This window comes from Cyprinodon tularosa, unplaced genomic scaffold (genome assembly GCF_016077235.1).
Source record: "Cyprinodon tularosa strain WSP-4 unplaced genomic scaffold, ASM1607723v1 ctg156, whole genome shotgun sequence".
NCBI classification, from domain to species: domain Eukaryota; kingdom Metazoa; phylum Chordata; class Actinopteri; order Cyprinodontiformes; family Cyprinodontidae; genus Cyprinodon; species Cyprinodon tularosa.
The window spans coordinates 1,234,167-1,254,085 of NW_024038395.1; the positions used below are offsets into that span (position 1 = coordinate 1,234,167).

The 19,919-nt window shown below is 38.2% G+C and overlaps 1 protein-coding gene across 1 annotated transcript; it reads right to left on the reverse strand.

Moving 5' to 3' along the window:
- Nucleotides 1–111: 111 nt before the first annotated feature.
- On the reverse strand, nucleotides 112–14,999 carry cops3 (COP9 signalosome subunit 3). The gene is made up of 12 exons (XM_038280093.1): nucleotides 14,808–14,999; nucleotides 13,336–13,465; nucleotides 12,986–13,098; nucleotides 11,448–11,497; nucleotides 10,170–10,262; nucleotides 9,913–10,092; nucleotides 9,700–9,840; nucleotides 7,423–7,596; nucleotides 5,203–5,289; nucleotides 4,936–5,049; nucleotides 4,765–4,845; nucleotides 112–593 (listed from the first exon to the last, which is right to left on the reverse strand). Exons 1-12 carry the CDS (start codon nucleotides 14,860–14,862, stop codon nucleotides 540–542), a joined length of 1,272 nt encoding a protein of 423 aa, XP_038136021.1. The 5' UTR covers nucleotides 14,863–14,999; the 3' UTR covers nucleotides 112–539.
- Nucleotides 15,000–19,919: the final 4,920 nt, after the last annotated feature.

The window sequence follows — 19,919 nt, forward strand, 5'->3', positions numbered from 1 at the left end:
TTCGACTTCTCCACAGCGGCGAGCTCCGTGGAGGGCAAGTCCGTGTGTACAGCTTTGCATTTGATATCTACAATCTAACCAAGGAGTGAGAAGAAAACCATCAGCACCATCTTTACAAAGGTGGAATATAATCATATTTATTCCTCGTCAGCCATTGATGTTTCGCTTCATATGCAATGCCCTCCGGTTACGGCCATCATGCAGAAAAACCAAAACAAACAGTGAGATTATTCACACAAGGTTGGAACAGATAAGTCCAGTTTTTATTGTGGTTTCTGTCGCCGTAGCTGTGGCGCTCCTGAATATCGATAAATAAAACACTGACAAAAGTTTTATTTTTTTTTCTCTTTTCTCTAAGGATCTTTTTTTTATCCCCAAGACACGGTGAAGTAAGAATAATCAAATTCGTCATCATTTCATATAACTAGGTTTTCCTTGACCAAAGTTCATATGCGACAGAATGCTTGCTTTTCCTTTTTTTTAAAATCCAACTCATCCTGGGAAGAACGTGTTGGGGTGGCTGTGGCGTTCTGGCCCCCTCATGAATAACTTGATGTTTTGCTACCAACGTCATCGTCCTGCGATCCCATACTCTACAGAAAAAAAGACAAAGAAGATTTACGATCAGAAATGTTTAATTTAAACCTTGAGACAAGAGAAGTCATCATTTTGTTCTTGGCGACTTTTTTTTCAGGATTGTTTAAAAGAAATTAATGACACTTCAAACTTAAAATAAAAATAAAAGGCTTTTTTGTTGCTCTGGCAGAATAATCAATGGACGTAAGTTCATTTGAGACTTGGCTTTATCTGCAGCTCTTAAAGGTCAGAACAACCTTTTCATTAGAAGTGAAGTGGTGCAGACTGAAAGTATTAATCTTACCTAAAAATAGTATTTACATAATATATTTTATACATTTTGGCAGGTCCAAAATATGTAGTTCAATATATATATAATAATATATATGCCTGTTCAAATTCTCAGTCATCCGGGTCACGGCAACAACAACAAAATGTGCTTAAATCGGAGGAAACCGGACTTTTGCTCAGTTTTTCTGAAATGTTTCAGCACATATACAGGAGGCTTTGTCAGTTCTGTCGGATCGATCCAGACCAACCTGTAGTTGTAGTGCTGACATTTTTAAGCAGCATGGATGTCCATCCACCGAAGAGCATTCCATCAGATACAAATCCATGACCTACCCTTCATTCTCTTGTTTCAATCTGTCATGTACGGGTTTTGTGTTTGGCCATTTGAATCATGATAAGTGTTCTTGTCTAACCTCTTTGGAGTGAGTTCCTAGCCTCATGAGACCATCCTGATTTCGCGAGCTTTCAAGGTTTCACTCGCAGATCAGTCTGGCTACTTTCCGTTAAAGAAAATTTGGAGCCGTTCACCAAACGAACGTCCAATCAGCATTGGCTTTGAGGCAGGTTGAGGTGTGACGCAACGAGAAGCGCGACAGTTCAGTCTAAAGAACAGGGCGGCTTCAGCCGATGAAACTAGCGTTAGCGTGGCTATCGAGCAAGTTTTATCGGAATTACAGAGTATTTCTTTACTGAAAGAAGAGGAAAACACTGCTCTGGAGGCTTTTCTCAGAGGAAAAGATGTTTTTGCTCTTCTCCCGACTGGTTTCGGCAAGAGTTTGATCTATCAATTGGCTTGTGCCTGGCTTGTGGTTGTGTTTTCGTAGTTGCTCTGTTAGAACGTCATATGCTTCGTTGATCTGATCGGTTTATTTGGCCCGTCTATCACCAACATAGGCCAATCAGCTAACCAGTATTTTCGCCCCTTCCCAAAATTACTTCAACTGAAGGTTTCCAGATGGATATGCGGAGCAAATCCAGCAAATCCATCTGGCGGAGTCAGGTTAGTGAGTTCCAGGAATGAGCTTTAAATGCTTGGAAACTGAAACTTCAATCCTCCTCTTTTCAGTGACTGCTTTGGTCTTTTAACAAAGATGGCTTCCTGCTCCCTTAGACAATCTTCCCAGGATCTGAACACTTTGGTCATCAAAAGTGTCCTTTGTTCTCAAAGTGCTTTTTTAGCCGAATCCTTCTAGGAGCTGCTGGTTCTTTGCTGCTCCATCCGTTTGTATAGTTGGTATTTATTCTCTCCAATGTAGGAGTCCAAGCTGCATTGCACCACATAAACAACGCCAATCAGCTTTGGTTTGGCTTTGTAGAAAGAAAGAAAGAAAGCTCTAAAACCACAGGTGGCTGCTGTGTGAACAAACAGACACACTCCTGGATTGGTGTCAATACATATTCAGAGAAACTGAGCGGAAGTTCCATTGTTTCAACTTAAAACCAAAAATGGTCCAAATATTTATTTCCGATTTAAATGATTGTGTTGAGAGGAAAGGATTCTGCACTAATAGGAATAGTAATCATAGTAACAGAGGTAAGAGACTGTTTCTTCTAGATGTTGCATTTCTCAGATTTAAGCAAACAAAAAACAAGACTGAACAAGTTTTTAAGTGCTGGTACCAACATGAAGAAGCCAAGTAAAGGTTGTTAGTTATTCACCAAAAGTAATCTTAATGGTATTGCATTGAAAGACATGATAATCATCAGGATTAAAGGAAATAAAAAGGTGAAATATTTCACTCTTTGTGTGATAAATATCTATAAAAAGCCATTTGCTTTTTTAATTAAACCTTTACACAATATTCTAATTGTTTTAGATGTAAAATTCGTACTCTAGAGATTTTCATCAAACTACCAATATTTTTAGTTCCAGACATTAACAGGCTGATGATTTATTTAGCCTTCCTGGTGTGTGCTCAGAATTTTGCTCTTTTTCAGCCTGAATGGACCACAGATAAGAGTCAACATGTCGTAGGACAATTTCCCATTTAATATCTACTTAGTTTTTGTTCCCCTGACTTATTGAGGCTGAGGTAAAGTGGGTTTTAATATGTATGAATTTCATGGTTTAAAGGCTTTCTCAGTGCATTTTTACCTTTCACCAAGCTTTCTGCAGTGCAGTAATTTTAGGTGGATAATGGGAAAGAGGATATCAGAAAACTTAATGTAAACCTCACAGGATATCACAGCTTTCCTTCAAAAGATGAGCGTTTTTTTCTTATTGCTTCCGTTCGGCGATAAATCAGAATATAAGTAGATGAAGAAATTTAAAACTCAGACAGGAATGACTGGTAATGATGAAGAAGCTCAAAGACCTGCTTCCTTGTTTTGAACTGCAGTGCTGGTTTATGCTGATCTAAGACACTGGCAGAGGGTTAGTGGAAGCGTATGGCAAGCCAAAAAGGTCAAAAATGGCAGATTTTTTTTTTCAGATATAAAAAGTTATACATGTATGTAAAGGCTGATTTAGCCTCAGAAACCAGGTCGTCTGCATGTGTGAACGCAAATGTGTCCCCGCCCATTCCGCAGACACCCTGATGCACCTCTCCAAAATTGTAGATGACCGCAGACAGCGCCGAAGATAGGAGGCAGCTGATTGGTCGATTCTACATCTGCTCTACACTATGAGTATTTCCTGTTTGGTACCTTACCCGCTTGTTTTGTTTGTATAACCGCCATTGTGGAAAACGACTCGTGAAGATGGATCAGTTAGAAGAGCGAGGTGCGTAGGAACGCTGGGACCCTTTTTCCCCCCTGGATCCCCGCTCTTTTTCGCCCTCATGTCCCTCCGTTTTTGCACAAACTTTCCTCCACTTCCTCACCGCCTCGGCTGTATCTACACCCACAGCTCTTTCGTGATTGTCCCTCTTGCGTTGTGGCGTGGAATAACATACCCAAGACCACGCTTCAATATTGGGCATAAATTTAAAAACACAGCGACAGGCTCACTGCGACACACTGCTGCTGGAGTATAACCAGCCCTTAACACTTCATTTATGTCGCTTACTCTAAAAAAATTAAACAATCTTTTAATGCGATTCTTTAGCCCCTTTTATTTTGGCGATATTTTTCTAATTTTCTGTTCTGGGATGCTGCAGCTAATGGCTATTTTGCAAATCAATAAATGTGCTACTATTTTTGATGAATGTATTAATGTTAAGAAAGAAGATCTTTGACTTTAATGCAAGATTAATTTATTCTATTAAAGTTATAGATGAATTGCTGCTGAGTGGATGGTTACCTCTGCAAATTGCATGTTTTAGAGCTGGTATATTCCAATAACATTATTCAATTGATAAATTAGTTAATGATTATTTAATAAATAAATAAAATAATTATTAATCGCAATCAAGAGTTTAGTATCAAACATAAGAATTAAAAAGAATAAATTAAAAACAAGCTTATTAAGAAAAATTTAAGTTAGAAAATTATCAATAAACAAAGCTGAGAAATCTTCTAATTGAGCACCATGTCAAGAGTTGTAAAGCTGATAGTGTGTGTGTATATATGTATATATATATATATATATATATATATATATATATATATATATATATATATATATATATATATATATATATAAAGCTAAATTGTACTTTTTCCAACTTTTGAAATAACTCCTTTAACAATCTCAATAAAAAAACAGGCCTTCTTCTAATGATTGCATTTACACAATCTCATTCCAAAAATATCATCTTTAGGTAACGATTTACCAATTATTCTTCTAATTAGTTGACTTTTATGCACATTTGAGCCATAAATATGACAGGCTTAATTTTTTTTATAAACAATAGTGAAATATTTCTAACTAGTATTACTAAGAGCATAAAAAAAGGCAAAAACGTTTCCCTTTCAGAAACCTGGAAAGAAATGAGGAACTCTGAAACTCCCACTCACCTTCTGCACAAATTGTGGGTTTACTGTGATTTCTTGATCCATAGACTTTAGTTTCTCGTCCAGCTCTATACATTTCAACATCTGCGATAAGAAAAGACGATAAAATGGATTATAGCATCTTAACGGAGTTTTCTGAAGCAGAAGGAAACAACCTGATGTGTTCAACATCACCTCTTGGTCTATTTTGTGGAGCATTGCAGGGTTGTTGTATTTTTCGGGGTTGTCATGGAAACAGACCATACCATCCTTTTGGTTAATGCTAGCGTAGATCTCCCCATCTTCAATCTGAAAGAGGAAAAAAAAAAGATTTCAGACCAATTTCCTAAAATAACCTCCATGTTTGCATCAGAGCTAATTTTTATCCCAAGTTGTTGTTGATATTTAATAGAAATACTAAAATTACGACAAAAGTAGGAGAATCAACATGATCACACTCACCATGTGTAAGACATATTTCTCTGCTTCCTGGGGACCTGATAGCTGCACTCGACTCGCCATGTCTTGCAATGACAACGTCAGGAAAGTCTGGAGGGATCGAACGAAACAGAAAAGCTTAATCCATTCCTATAGCACACTGAAGCTTTACTTTTGTTATGACAATAAAAAAATAAAAAAAATGCACAAGCATAGCGAAATCCAACTCATTTCATAAATCGCCCTGTTTTAACCAGAAATCCATTTGGATTGTAACTGAAGAACAGTAGCACAATATATATATATATTTTTTTTTATTTAATGACAAAGGATGATCTGAAAAGTGTGTCAGGTATTCACTCCCCTTGACTCTGGTACCCCTAAATAAGCTCAAATTAGTAAATTAATCTCAGTGTGAATCCTGGAATCTCCAGCATAGGAAGTAAGCATGTCCATAAATCAAGTGTAAAATATCTAATATGATATTTAACAGCCTTTAAGCCAGAAAATATCTATCTAGATCAGACTGTGAAAATCTAAGCACCAGATTTAGTAAATAAACCATCAATCTACAGAATCTCACTAAGAAATAAATCCTGATGATATTTAACAGAACAATCAATTAGTAAACGAATCAATTTTACAGCCCTGCATAAAAAGAAAACCCAACAAATAAGAAACGAGGAGCAATGTGGTGCAGTTGTAGCTCATTGCTCTCAGGTTACTATGAAATTGGAGGAAAAAACAACAATAAGCTCTGAGAATCACCTTCCACTCCCTCAGTGACAAACTGTTCCAGAGTTTTTACTGTTCGCTGCCCTTTTCTTCCCTTTAAATAGTTTCTATTATATTACATATTGATTAAAATCCCTTAGTGTCATGAAGTGGGGCATAGCATTTGTAATGTGGTTGACAGCTGGCATTGCTCTCTGACAGTCACTGTAGCTCTGCCTGCTTTACATTTAAGAAAACCCTTTTTTTCTCCTTTATTTAATCAGACCATGTCAAACAAGAGACAATCAGTGGGAAATTGAGACAGAATTGAAAAATGCCAGTTTCACACAAATCAGGACATCTGATCACAGTGAAAAAAAAGCCCATCAGAGCTTGTAGAGTCAAACAAGCGGCGTGACGCAGCCTTAAGAATAAAATCCTGAACAATGGACTCTGGACGACGACCAAATAGAAACAAGGAAATGAAACATCTACAAGCTTGTGGTTAGCGGCAAGAAAAATTGCCCTAATAAATACCGAAGGAGAAAACCGCATGGCAGGAAATACAGGTGTTTCACTGCAATGTAAAAAAAAAAAAGGCTAATTAAATTAAACGAAAGCAAGATCGATTCCAGGTGATGCAGGGTGGAATATCCACAGGAAAGAAGCAGCTGAATGAATTCAGAAACTTAACACAGAATGGAGTCAGACTGACAGTGCAGCATTTCAGAAAAAGATGGAAAACAATCCAAAACACACAACTGAAGCAACCCAGGAGTTTATTACAGCAGCGAAGGGAAGGTGGCCGAGTCAGACGATTGCTGTGAGCCAGACTGGGCTCAATAGAGACGTGTAGAAACACAAAGACGCGACATTTAAGACCTGGTGGAGCGTTTATATGAAAAAACTATGACACATCGTCAGCAAACTGGTTTTTTAACATATTAGAAAAAACATTTTGCTTTTAGTTATTTAATTTGTCCAATTTTGACTGAACTCCTGAAAATCAGAGATTGTTAAAAATTCTTTAGTTTCCATGATGTATATTGTATGTTTTTATGTTTAACCCACTGAATTAAATCAGAAAATGTTAACCTGATTAACAGTTATTTTTATTAAAAGACCCTCTGAGGTAATGTATAAAAAATATAATTGGGACCTGACTGTATCCACTGAATCCATGTTTTAATAATGGAGTTAAAATATTTTATCACTGAGATTTAATTTACTCAAGAAGCTCATTAATTATGAAAGGAATGAAAACCTTAATGGGGCCATAAAAAAAAAAAAAAAACACACACACTAATATTGTTAATTATTTAGAACAGGAAGCTCTGTGCGATAAGAATAAAATCTAAATGAATCAGTTTTATTTTGCCATAATAAAACTGATCTTTCCACTGTTTTTGTTCCAGCTTCAGCTGAATAAAGAACTTTCTTTGTTCAGCTTTAATAACAGCAAGGCGTTTACCTCCATCAGGTCCCATCCTGTGAGGACGTGAGTTTAAACACCCGGAGCCATGAACCCACCTTTGTTAGCCTCTGGATGTTCTTCTTGTAGAGCGAGGACAGGCACTGCTTGACCAGGCCGGTGTTGTTGTCTCGTGTGAACGTCTCACTGTGTTTGTTGACCAGGTTGCGCAGCTCGGCGGGGTTGTTGGTGGAGTAGACCTGAGCCAGCTCGTGATATGCGTTGCTCAGGGGCTGGGGGTGGAGACAGGAAGCAGACAAAGAGCAAAACAGGTAGAAGTATGAAACAAGGATGTAAGAAAACACTGAAGGTATTTCTACCCTTTTCCCATAATCTTACATTACAAAGAGACTTTTATTTATTTTCTGGGAGTTTATGCAATAGTTAAAATAGATAAAAGTTTATGCTTCTTAAACTTCTTCCCAGTATAAATCTGATTATTGTTCAGCTGTATTCAGTCCCTCTGCACTAATTTTATTCCAATGTTAGCTTAAATGTATTTCTGCCTCCCTTGTACTTCTAATAACAGAAGTTATTAGAAGTACAAGTAACGTCTTCCTATGGGCAAGGACTTGAAGGCACACACTAAACTGTTCATAATTTATCATTTATGGTACGCCCGCATTCATAACATGTAGGCGAATCACTGTCCTGCAGACACTTGCAGTTATATTCTTTTTTACATTTATATCTTTTAAAAACAAAGCAGAGTGTGTATGACGTCATCTTGGATATAACCTAACCTAACATCTTCAGAACGGCTCCAAATGACACAAAACTCATATGGGTGAGTAGAACATGATGTAATAACGTAAAAGCAAGGGCCCAATTAAAAAAAAAAGAAAAAAGAAAACGGCGTTCCCCTTTAAGTGGGATACACCACGCTTAAAAATGTGCAAAACCCCCGAGGGTCAGAGACTCTCCCACCACAGTCTCCTTAAATCCTGTGGGAAACACTGCTCCACCCTGTGTTTTAGTGTGCAGCATTAGTTTCCAACCACACATAGCCAGTTCCAGGTAGGAAAATTAGTCCATATTCGGTTCAAGAACGTGCACGCCATTCCATTTTGGTTTTATATATGGGGAATCCAGAAATCAGAAAACAATCCGCTTACTGATTTCTAAAAGAAATCATTTTTGTTGTCTTTTTTTTTTTCTTTTTAAGAAAACGCCAAATCTGAAGCAAATTAGCTGTGTAGCTCAGCTGGCATCCTTGTCTTTTATAGATTTTAGCTGTTTGGCTTATTGCCAAAATGATCTACATCCAATAATAATAATAATAATAATTTTGTAAAAGTTTAAAAACAATCCACTGGACTTGGTTTCCAAGATTTGAAGACTTTTCGCTTCCCCTCCAGGAAGCTTTATCAATTCAAATCTCAAGTCATTTGAATTGATAAAGCTTCCTGGAGAGGTAGCGAAACGTCTTCAAATCTTGGAAACCAAATCCAGTGGATTATTTTTAAACTTTTACTGAATGACTATGACCTGGATGACTTAGAATCTTCATCAGCAATAATAATAATAATAATAATAATGAGGGGGATTCATTGGAACTTTCCGGGGATACGATCATATGCCCGTTATTCTTGTACCACTTCATGAGCGATACGAATCACAGAGAGCTTAATCAGGAAAGGAAGCATTAATTTTATTTTTAATTTTCCCTTTTTGTTTTAGAATTGAAAAAATGTTTAGAACAGTTCTCCTGATTTGAGATTTCAGAGGAAGACAACAACAATGGCTCCCGTTTTGTTTTCGTTTTAATTTCTTTGGAAATCAAGAATTTTTTTCATCTTCCTATTTTGGATTTCTCATTATAAAGCCATTACCCAATGTCCAGAAAGTACACAGACCATATTAGATCTCCTTCTTTCACATGTTGGCTATTTTTCAAACTTTTCCTTTTTCGTGCTTTAAGATCATAGACACCATCTTAGCTGTGATTCTAGGCATCTCCTCCAGACTCATAATGGGCTTCTGATAATTATCTTATCAGGAGGACTTTAGATGTTAGCTAAGGTCCCTGTGAGATAGTTCTCACAGAAATTAACTTTGTTCAGTAACTATTTAACTTCTACCAGAAACGAATGCTTTGGGTTTTATGTTGCTATTTCAAATCTAAACCTTAAATGTTCATTTGTAGAATGAACTTAGTAGTTGGTCCCTGTCTTTCTTTGTGTTGGTTTATCACTAAATATATAAAAAAAAAAAAACAATTTCTGTCCAAAAATGTTTGGACAGAAATTGAACACCATGCACTTTTCACCAATAATGTTTTAAATGGTTTCAGGAAGATATTTAGCGTTAGCTGAAATACAAGAAAGCCTGCGTACCTTGATGAACCTCCCTACTATCTGTGACGTGTATTTGGGCAGCTGCTGCACTTTGCCGTGGAGAATGAGCGACACCACGATGTATTTCTTATAGGCTTCCAACATGATGTGACTCACTGCCATGGCTGGAGTGGTTATTGCCTGCCGAGGAACAGAAACAGGTTAATATCTCCCCCGAACGCAAAGGAACGAGCAGAAAACTAAAGGTTTTACCTGTTCATAAAAATACAGTGCTCTTTCAAAGTTTTTGAGGCCCGTATAGATCATCCCACCATAGTAGTAGTAACATAAAAAGTGCTTTGCATCGTAGGCTCCATTTTCCTTGCAGATGTCCATCATGTCCACCTCCAAGAAGGGCAGAGCAGGCTTGAAGCACTTTGCTAACAAGCACAGCTGCAGAGGACAGAGAAAGAGGTGAGCTGATCGGGAGCGGAGCGTTCAGCAGCAAGGAGAACAGAACAGAGACTCACCTGACACAAGTCTGCATGAACTGAGGTAAGTTGGTTTGTGTTCATCTGCATTTTGTCTATCGCCTGTTTTAGGATGACGACGCCCCTCAAAGGCTGCAGGAGGAGAACATGGGGAGAGATTAAATGGCAGCTTTTTCTAGAGAAATTCAAACTGAAGCTGTTTTTCCTGCTTTAAGATACAATAAAATATTTATTCTAAGTCAGAACGGAACCAGCGTGTTGCTTTTAGGATTAATGCAAAAACACAATGATATAGGAAGTTTTAGCCAACTTTGAAAAACACGACCACGTCTTTAAAATGCCACAAAGGCACACAGAGATAAATGACCGCTACGCATCACAGAAACAAACAACCCACCACAGCTACTGAACTGGGAGGAAGTGGTGGCTTCGTACAGCAGCAGGCTGGCTGCAGCAGCAACAGGCATGACTGATTTACTGGTTCTATTTACCCTGACTGTTGAGGAGCCTTTTCGTTTGATATGAGAGAATCTATCAATCAGAAATGAGTCATCTTATATGTATTTGACCTTCAAGCCTTTTCCAGGAAAAGATTATGTCACAGATTCATTATAAAGAGCTTTCTCTTTTGAAGAAAGATTATGTTAGTTGAAGAATGAGAACAATAAATGGTTTCTATGGGAATGGGATGCTGGTCTGTGTCCCATCTTCCAGATGAACACAGTTCAAAGGTTCTCTTTGGGGTTTCAGTTGACGAATGCAGCAGAACTGAGCCCAGAGATCCCTGTACTTTTAATGATGTTACTATAAAGGTTATTCACTAAAGGAAGGATGGAAAATGTTTCATCCTCCAGTTAGATGGTGGGTGAGTTGGACTAGATCAAATATGGTGGATTACATAAGTCCCTACATCGTCTGTAACCATGGAAACCTCACACTGAGCCATTAATGATGTCTTCCCTCACCTCCTCCAGTCATTCATTTCTAAAGAACTTCTAAACTTTACCTTCATCTGAAAAAAGGAATTAGGACACTTTGAACAACAGTCAGTTCCTTCATCTCTATAAGTTGTTTCTATTCTAGGAGTGGCTTAATTAATCTAACACAAAAACTGACAAAAATAAAAGCAATACATCATTAAGGATATAGCTAAACCAATTTTAAAGACCTACTTTTAAAATCTAGGTCGCCCTGACATGATGATTGAACTGCTGATATATGCAGCTAAAGAGCATGAGAAAATCTATGACGTTTGAAAGAAAAACAAGTAATGAAAGGATGGAGTCTAAAGCAGATTGGATCTCCTAGAAGCTGTACCTGTTTCCGCTCTACAAGGGCGTTTGTCAATTGGTGGCAAAGGCCAGCAACTGGAAAAAAAGAAAGAAAACAAATGATCAGCATCAAAGAAAATCATTTACTTCTTGATAAATCAACAGTTCAGTATGTTACACCCTACTTAAAATGAACCTGACTGTTTTCTTCTAACTTCTCGTCTCCTCGCCCCCCTTCAGACCTGTTAACTGATCCGATTACAGCGAGAAGGAGGTTTAATACCAACATAAAACACCTTTCGTTATGTTCTGTATAGTTTAACCTGATACTGGCAGACAGCCTGACCAACTTTAATCTGCTGTCATCAGCTTGTGTTGCTCCATAAAGGGTTACAAATTAAAAATGTTTTGAAGTGTGAACCTTATATAGAAATAAAATCTCTTAGCAATATTGTTAAATATGTGATATCAAATAAAGTTTGTAAACGTTTTCCAAAATATGCATCTCAGGAGAATCTGGACAGAATATCAGATCATCTAGAACAGGCCTCCTGATGGTGGGGGAGTCGTCTCCTCCTCAGACGTTTTCTCTGTCATTGTTTGAATCCAATTTAAGATGGCTTTTAATGCCAGGTGTGAACAACTGTCTGCAGAACTTCGTAAAGCCTCTTTCCCCACTGAAATTAGGCTACGTTCACACTGCAGCCTGAAGTGACCCAAATCCGATTTTTTTTGCCCATATGCGACCTGGATCAGATCTTTTCATGGCTGTCTCAACAAAACGGATCCATTTTTTTCCAGTGCGACCCAGGCCACTTGGCTATGTGGTCCTGAATCCGATACGAATCTGATCTTTTGCGACCTGTGTCTGAACGGCCAGGTCGCATTTATCCGACCTGAATGCCAATAATACCCGACAAGTTCACTAGAAAAACAGCAACAATGGTGGACGATGATGCGGAGAGCAGTATTTATGATTTTTTTTTTTTATGGTTGGGAAAGATTGCTAGATGCGCTCCAGCACTACCATCCATGTTTACTTCTGTAAACACAGAGGCCTGTGACATAATTGCGCCCTCTACTGCGCATGCGGGACACTTGCATTGTATGACTGCAGTTCACACAGGACATCACATACAAGTCACAGATAATTGGAAATGGAATTCAGCATCAAGGCCTGCAGTGTGAGCGTAGCCTTAGTGGGTTAAAGCAGGTTTTTCAAACGTGGGTTGACCAGCTAAAAATCGGGATTTGGTTCCCTACCCATTGGCAAAAAAAGCTGGGTCTGCCCTCCCCCCGCTGCTGCGTGTTTGGTGTTTCTTGAGCTGTCAGAGCCTAGCTGTTTCAGGGTGATTTTAACCCGGTCAGTGAGAGATTCATACTGCCACTAAAAACTGATTGATCGCGGGTTTAAACTGTTTTTTTTTTTTTTTTTTGCCAGTGGGAGAGGGGTACATTTTTTTATCAGAGTCAGGCAGGCAGATGAAAACAACGAATTCAAGATCACCATGATCTGGACTGTGACCACAAACGGGTTAATTTGTTCACTCCTTAGAGTTAAGCAGCTGCTCAGTAAGGACTTACAAGTGTCTGTTGCATATCTAATGTGTTCCCCATTACAGGTGCTGATGAAGAGCTGAACTTGAGAGAAGAGTGTCTCAAAGTCTGGGATGTTTGGCATGGAGAACTTCACAAATCTAAAAAACAAAGGAGGAGATCACAAACAGTCTTTCAGGACATCAATGACACTAGAACAACACACACATGTCTACAGGAGATGAGCTATTAACTAAACCAAAGGTTAACCAAAATTCTTACAAGTAACAATATTCAGCACTTCCAGGGTCTCACACCCAACAGATAACAGAACTCGCACAGAAGCAGTCAAATGTGTCATGGCCCGGGTGGATAAAACGGTCAAACAGGAAACTTACAGCACAGCAAGCACGCCAAGGGAGTGCTCCTGGATGTCCAAGGCTCCTAGCACTGTGTCCAGGTGGGACAGATTTTTGGCTAGCAGCTCCCCGCTCTTGTTGATCAACTCACACAGCTGAGTCATCTGGCCTGGAGGGGGGGGTTAAGGATGGAAGAGGACAGAGAAATTAACCTTTGAAAGCTCCTACTGGATAGATACCTTTAACAGTGGCTAGAAAAGTCTTCAGTCAAATGAAACTTTACCAAATGTTGACACTTTACAACCAGAACCTTAAGTATGTTAATGGGATTTTATGCGACAGGCCAAATATAAATATGTATCTAACTTTAAAGTGTAAGAAAAGCAGTATAGGGTTTGCAAATCTTTTGTTGCAAAAACTGCTGGTATTTTTGCATCTACTGCTGTACGCAAAAAAAAACCCTACAGGTTGCAAGGTAATGTTACTTCAAAGTTAAATTTATACATTTTAACTAGAGTAATCAAGAACACACTGAGCTTGAGCTATTCTGCAAAGCAGAAGAAGTGAAATTAATTTAGGTAGATGTGCCAAGCTGGTAGAAATGGCAAAAATACTCGGTTCTAGCAGTGGTTCTACAAAGGATTGACTCTGATGTGCTAAATATGGTACGCTTTTTACATCTGCTATAAATACTTTATTATATGTGTTGCTAAAACTCCCAAAACACCACAAACTTTCGGTGTTCAGGACAAAAAGGGTTAAGGTTCCAAGAGATATTAATATTTAATTTAATCAGACGCTATGCAGTCTTTAACCAAAACAAACATTAAAAAACAATCGCAGCTAGCAACCAAAGGACAGTAATTATCTGTAATAAAGTTAAATGAATACCTTCAGAAGCTATTATAAGATAAATAGTTTCCCCCAGTAGAATTAGACAATTCATTCCCTCGACAGATATTAAACTGGATTTTCTATATTTTACCTCCCAAGAAGCTTTTCCTTAGAAAGTTGAAAAACAGCATGAATCACGTGTTGTTGTTGTTTTATAAACCCCCTGAGACTTATTTGAACACCAATCGGCCGGTCAAATGCCCTGTCAAGGCCTTGCACGAGTGAGGTAAGACAAAATGATTGACAGATGACTTTCATCCAATAGCATTCCAGATTTCGCGTCGGCAACCAATCAGGGGAGGGCTAGGCGGGACTACCGGTAGGCTAAACCCCAAAATCATTAGCTTGATCTGAAACAAAAAGTATAATTTTGACATTTAATTTCATGGGTTGCGGAGTTTGAGTGTGTCCCCCGAGACACTGTATACAGACGAATCTCCTCCTGTGAGTTTACAGAACTCTCGTGCTGTAATAAACTCATTTTGGTGGTGTGTTTACATGATAAAGCAAAATGATAGCTCTTAGCAGTTATGCTGCCTGGCTATCGCCAAAGCATTGGGTAGCATATGCTAGCTAACTAGCTAATACTTCTCCTGCGGTAAGTTTAGCGGGCCTACCTTGAGCGGACAGCTGCCGCACATTGTTAACGAACTGCTCCAATGCTGAAGCCATTATTTCCCGGGTCCAAAGTGGAGGTAATTCGTCGTGTTTTTCATTCAAACGTCAGAAACAAGTCGGTCCGGGCTGAGACAGGGGGCAACACAGCCGCCACTGATGGGGAAGCTATCGCGAGATCACAGCGACAGAGCGGACTGATACGGGACTGACGAAACGTCTTTTTTTAACTCTTAAACCGCTGAACGCACGGTTTGCTTTCCGTGTTTAAAAAAGACCAAAAAGAAAAAAAAAAAAAAAAAAAGCTGCAGTTTTTTACTTAAAAAATAGTTGGAGGCCAATCTGCCATTTAAAAATAGTCACAAACAAAAACGAACAACTTGAAACCGATTTCATGGAATTTTGACAAATATTTTCTCTGAGCAAGAGCTTCTGACTTAAAAAAATAAATAAATTATTATCTGCCTTTGAACTCAAACAAATATTAGAAACGACTTCGGTCCTTGTACTTTCAGGCAATTCGGTTTTTTTTTCTTGAGAACCAAAAACAGATACTACTTATGTTTTTCCGTTTTTATTTTTAAGAATCAAAAACGGGAGGGGAAAAAAAGCCTTTTTTCCTTTCCTGTCACCAGAATTTAGAGACGAAAAACGTAATTAAAAAACGGCCAGTTTTTGGCATTTTCTTCTTCAGAGTTGAAAGATGAAGATCACGGCTGGCCCGGAAGTGCAGAACAATATTTCAAAATAAAAGCCTAGATACACGCCTAACATAATGCCTCCTTGTCTTTTTATTTTGTTAGATTATTTTTTTGTTTGTGTCGTTCTGTTTTATTGTTGCCTTATAACTATATTTGTGCCTTAAGCCTGTAAGACTTGACTTCATGTATTTACAGACCACGCGATTTTGTTCAAAATGGTTAATAAAAAAAAAAAAAGATATACGCGTAACATAATGCAAACCTGAAGAAAAATTAATGAAGTGTAGAGATGTCTTTGGAATAAAAAGAGGATCTTTTTACTTTACGACATGATATTTTATTCTACAGACGTGAGCTTTATTACTTTATTGTGTGTTTTATTGTTGGAACATGTAAGACAAAGGCTAATCAGATGCTGTAAACCAAAAATATAGAAAGTTTAGTTGATGGTGATTTTTTTTCATCAAGCAAAATCCACCTTTGCATCTTCCCTCCCAACCTGACCATGCTTCAGTTCTAAAATAGAAAATATGTTGCTAATTATAACCAGGTTTACTAACGTGCTCTTATGAGACATATGTGTATTGAATGTAACAGCATATGTCACCGATTTAATAAGAGTCCAATCTTTTTTTTCCACCACAATGTTTAAAAAAAAAAAAACACTTTTTTAAAAATGAAGAAGTCTAGAAAGCTGTACTTAACAAAATGTCTATTTGTATACACTTGTGTGTACAAAATGACAAAATAAAATCTGTCTAAGTCTAAATCAGTTGCGCAGACAGATTCTAGGTTTCTCCTTTCAGGTGGACTGCAACAGTTTACCCTTAGCAGGCTCCGAGGAGTGAGCTATCTTTTCTGTATAAACTATCTTTGAAGGAGCTTTCGTGTTTCTTCTCCACCTTCATCCTGATGCGCTGCTAAACAATACTTTATGGCCACTCCTTGGTGCGTTCAAATACCCAACCAAGATAGCTAAAAAGGAATGACTTGAAAATGATTTCACTTCAGGTTCAACCTGTTTACTGCTGAACATTGATTTCATGGAATGATATCGGACAGAAGCTAAAGTTTACTCATGAGGATATATAAAAGTAACACGAGCAAGCACATAAAAGGCAGGCAGAAAACCTCTAATGTGTACAATTTTTCCCCCCACTTCTTTCACTAGTTACTTATTTTATTTGACTTTTCTATCTAGGTGTTTGTTTTTTTCAAAATAGAACTGTAAATATACAGTCATATGTTTATATTACTGTTTTTATATATATATATATATTTTTTGCTGTTTTTGAAGGCTTCACAATTGTCTAGAGAGCTGTTAATGAAATGTATTTTTCTTTTACACTTGTGTATACAAAATGACAAACAAATCTGTCTAAGTCTAAGGTTTGAATTTCTAAAAAGATACTTTTCGTATTGACAAATGTTTGGTAAATTTGTGAGTTATTTGGGGCCATTTAGGATATCATTATCTATATTTCTGGTCTTTAATTGTGCCCGGTAGAATTATATCACAGCAAAAATTAATAGATAAAAAAATAACAATAACATCACCTGGAAGTGGCCAAGAATTTAATTTACAAAGTGCTTAAAAGACATTGGTTTTTTCACTGTTGTTCCAATAAGTTTAATAGTAAGAACAAAAACATAGACTCCAAAGTTGTAGTTCTTCAAAAAGTCAGAGAAAGAATATCAAGATTTGATGCATAAAATACCTAATCTTGAAAAGTTTTTTTCTCTTTTTGGAAATATGAATTAACACTATAACATTGTTTAAAATTCTAAAAACATGACTTATATTTTGAGATAGTCTTCAACATAAATGGCATATTAACCAGAGAAAAGAGGTTAAACACGTATAGTATAGCTGTAACCTAAACATTTTTTTATATTCCCCCATCCTTTTTTTTCCACTAATTGAAATGTCTTCAAATCCACATTAATACGAGTTCAACAAACTGTAGTAAACAGATAAATGGAGGCAGAGGATGTCTTTCAGTCATTAATGCACACATTCAGCGACACACAGGAGCTCTTTCAAGCTGGGCACCGTTTCATTCACAACACCTGTCCCATCAACCAGGAATCAGAATCAGAAATACTTTAATAATCCCAGGGAGAAATTAATTTCTTTACATGTGACTCCCTCTGTAATTGAGTGACTATAGGACCAGATTGATATACCATTTTATACAATATATAACTACCGTTCAAAAGTTTGGGGTCATCCAAACAATTTTGTGTTTTCCTGAAAAGTCACACTTATTCACCACCATACGTTGTGAATAGAATGTGAATAGAAAATAGATTCAAGACATTGACAAGGTTAGAAATAATGATTTGTATTTGAAATAAGCAGCTCCCACAAGTTGGATTGGTTGGATGGGCACTTCTTGCGTACCATACGGTCAAGCTGCTGCCACAACAGCTCAATGGGGTTCAGATCTGGTGACTGCGCTGGCCACTCCATTACCGATAGAATACCAGCTGCCTGCTTCTGCTCTAAATAGTTCTTGCACAATTTGGTGGTGTGTTTAGGGTCATTGTCCTGTTGTAGGATGAAATTGGCTCCAATCAAGCGCTGTCCACTGGGTATTGCATGGTGTTGCAAAATGGAGTGATAGCCTTCCTTATTCAGAATCCCTTTTACCCTGTACAAATCTCCCACCTTACCAGCGCCAAAGCAACCCCAGACCATCACATTACCTCCACCATGCTTAACAGATAGTCAGGCATTCTTCCAACATCTTTTCATTTGTTCTGCGTCTCACAAACGTTTTTCCTTTTGCCCATCTTAATCGTTTTCTTTTATTGGCCAGCCTCAGATATGGCTTTTTGTTTGCCACTCTGCCCTGAAGCCCAGAATCCCGCAGCCACCTCTTCACTGTAGATGTTGACACTGGTATTTTGCGGCTACTATTTAATGAAGATGCCAATTGGGGACCTGTGAGGCGTCCGTTTCTCAAACTAGAGACTCTAATGTACTTATCTTCTTGCTCAGTTGTGCAATGCAGCCTCCCACTTTTTTTTCTACTCTGGTTAGAGCCTGTTTGTGCTGTCCTCTGAAGGGAGTCGTACACGCCGTTGTAGGAAATCTTCAATTTCTTAGCAATTTCTCCCATGGGCAGTGATGGGAGTAACAGCGTTGAAAGTAACGGCGTTACTAACACATCGACCTTGTTTTAGTAATGAGTAATCTAACTAATTACTTTGACTGTAACTATAACGCAGTTACCATTGCAGACACCCCGTTACTGCACGTTACTCAGGTCGCACAATGAACCTTTTTTCATGATAGGACTCGTGCCGCCTTGTCATGAGAGAGGGGAGGATGAGAATGGCTGATGTATAGTGAGATTCCGTCTGTCAGTTAGGTAGGTGGGTGTTTCTGCTGGTGAGTGTTAACGTACAGCACACACAGAGAGATGGAGAGTGAGGAGGACTCCAACAGCAAAACGGCGTTTTCCAGATGGAAATACCGGTGTTACGTCGAGCTGCGTTTCCTCATCAGATACGGTTTCCCCTGCACCTCCGCACAGCGCAGGCGGCAAGAGTCACCGCGCAAGCGACAGGAAACGCGCATGCTCGCTAAAGACGCGCAACAGTTGCCCTGTGCTCGCGCCACAGGGGAACTATGGAGAGCGTGAACGATCAAATGATAGCCTATATATGGAGAAAGGGAAAAATATGGATGGATGGATGGATGGATGGATGGATACTCTGCCTTTTCAACCTACTGTATTTTTTATTTTAAACATTATTTGATGGTCTTTGTGGCAGGGATGGAGATCCATATTTTATGTCACACACAGAGTATACATCTAGATAGATAGATAGATAGATAGATAGATGATAGATAGATGTTGCAGTATCCACAACAACCCAAACACACAGGATTTCAGAATTAGACATCCCCAGTTATTAATTTCATACACTCACCAGATCTGAACGCCCTGTTAAAAAACTTCACATGGCGTTCCCCCCTGATGTCATTTAGGTTGAGTTGCAATAAATGCCAAACTCTCTGCAGGTTCTTGTCTTTGTCGTCCACTCTATTCAGCTGGCTTTTGAACTAGTTACTAGTTACTTTTATTGTGGAGTAACTCAGTTAGTAACTCAGTTACTTTTTGGGAGAAGTAACTAGTAACTATAACTAATTACTTTTTCAAAGTAACATGCCCAACACTACGCATGGGATAGCCTTCATTTCTTAGAAAAAGAATAGACTGTCGAGTTTCAGATGAAAGTTCTCTTTTTCTGGCCATTTTGAGCGTTTAATTGACCCCACAATTGTGATGCTCCAGAAACTCCATCTGCTCAAAGGAAGGTCAGTTTTGTAGCTTCTGTAACGAGTTAAACTGTTTTCAGATGTGTGAACATGATTGTAGAAGGGTTTTCTAATCATCAATT